The sequence below is a fragment of the Cynara cardunculus genome (assembly GCF_001531365.2).
Source record: "Cynara cardunculus var. scolymus isolate 2C chromosome LG 10, CcrdV1, whole genome shotgun sequence".
In the NCBI taxonomy this organism is placed as follows: domain Eukaryota; kingdom Viridiplantae; phylum Streptophyta; class Magnoliopsida; order Asterales; family Asteraceae; genus Cynara; species Cynara cardunculus.
In genome coordinates, this window is record NC_037537.1 from 20,677,790 (window position 1) to 20,679,396 (window position 1,607).

Below are 1,607 nucleotides of genomic sequence, written 5' to 3' on the forward strand. Positions count from 1 at the left end.
AATTAACTGGATCGGTTCAGATTCATCCGCCATCCAATGGATGATCAGATCAGACCAGACCGTCCATCTAATGTGTTAATTCAATCCAATTTTCCAGTAATGAAACAAAATGTTTAGATCATACTCGTCCACCTAATGTGTTAATACGTTTTTAAACCGACACAAAACAAATTCCGATTTAACCAAATCGAAAACAAATTAATTGGTTGATGATTGGATAATGATTGGGTGAGTAATTAGATGATAATCAGATGGTTAATTAGATGTTGGTCGGTTTGGTTCGGTTGTTTTCTGGTAGGTTTTTAGACTGTCATCCAACAAATAAACGATCCAAATTGGATGTTGAAATTTTCAATATGATCTGATCCAATTACAATTGGATATATAATCGGTTCTAATTAAATTGGTCGATTCAAATTGGATCAGTTGACTTTCTACACAATCCTATCAAAAACCCACGGAGCACTTCTTTAATGGGGAATCCCCTTGGCTCTGCTCTTATTTGAGATTTCGTAGGAACTAAAAAGGAAATGGAAATGACAAGGGTCAAAAGTGTAATGAAGTGAAGATAAAGGGGGGAGAATGAAAAGGGAGCACCGCCGCTAACCCTCGATGAAGAGAGCAGCCTAAAACCCTGATAAACCCTTGGTCCAATTTCCCCCAAATCGGGAGAAAAAAAAATCAAGAATGAATCACATCGATGCAGCAGAGGAACGAATTGTTACAGAGAAGTTGAGGCAAAAGCTCAACGACGTTAATTCTGCTGCTCAATCTCAGCTCGCTGTTGTTCAGGATCATGTCAATTTCACTCTCCAGGTTTCTACTATTCTCTCTCTCTCTCTCTCTCTCTCTCTATATATATATATATATATATATATATATGTATATATATATATATATATGTATGTATATATATATATATATATATATATATATATATATATATATATATATATATGTATGTATATATATATATATATATGTATGTATGTATATATATATATATATATGTATGTATGTATGTATGTGTAACGTACGAAAATGATTATATGTGAATCTGTAAAAACGTTTGATTTGGAATTATTGAAATTGGGGATGTGCAGAAAGCGTACTTTAAATGTGCGTACGAGTGTTTTGATAGGAGGAGGAAGCAGGACGATATAAGCATGTGTGTTGAGAACTGCAGCATTCCTGTTCTTCAAGCTCAAAATCTGGTTGAAGGAGAGCTGGCCAAGTTTCAGGTAATCTCTAGCTATCTATGTCTTTATCCATGTTGATTGTGGAAATTAGATCGTGTTTTTTATGGTTATTCTGTTTTATGGTAATTATGCTACATAATTTGCTTCCTGTGGCATGATGATGATTTGGTATTTTTTGTGTTGTACTGCGAATGATGTGGGAATTTGTTCTAATTTCCATAGCCATGTTAAGATTTGGCATGATTTAAGTGATAGTTTGAAATTTATATTATCAGTGTCCCTTTGGTCGAACTTGTACCTACAATTCGTTCATTGATAGAAAATAGAAATAGCAATTGGAATTAACACAGAAAAATACTATGGAAGGAGGTTATTTGATTGAAATTGGAATGAAAAGAGAAGAACAAT

At 33.6% G+C, this 1,607-nt stretch overlaps 1 protein-coding gene across 1 annotated transcript in view; it reads left to right on the plus strand.

Moving 5' to 3' along the window:
- The first annotated feature begins 642 nt into the window (after positions 1 to 642).
- Positions 643 to 1,607, plus strand: part of LOC112519573 (protein FAM136A-like) — an 8,776-nt gene continuing 7,811 nt past the window's right edge. Inside the window, exons 1-2 of the mRNA XM_025127771.1 lie at positions 643 to 816; positions 1,104 to 1,241. Of these exons, the coding sequence (XP_024983539.1) occupies positions 688 to 816; positions 1,104 to 1,241 (267 nt within the window). The 5' untranslated portion in view covers positions 643 to 687. The remainder of the gene's footprint in view (positions 817 to 1,103; positions 1,242 to 1,607) is intronic.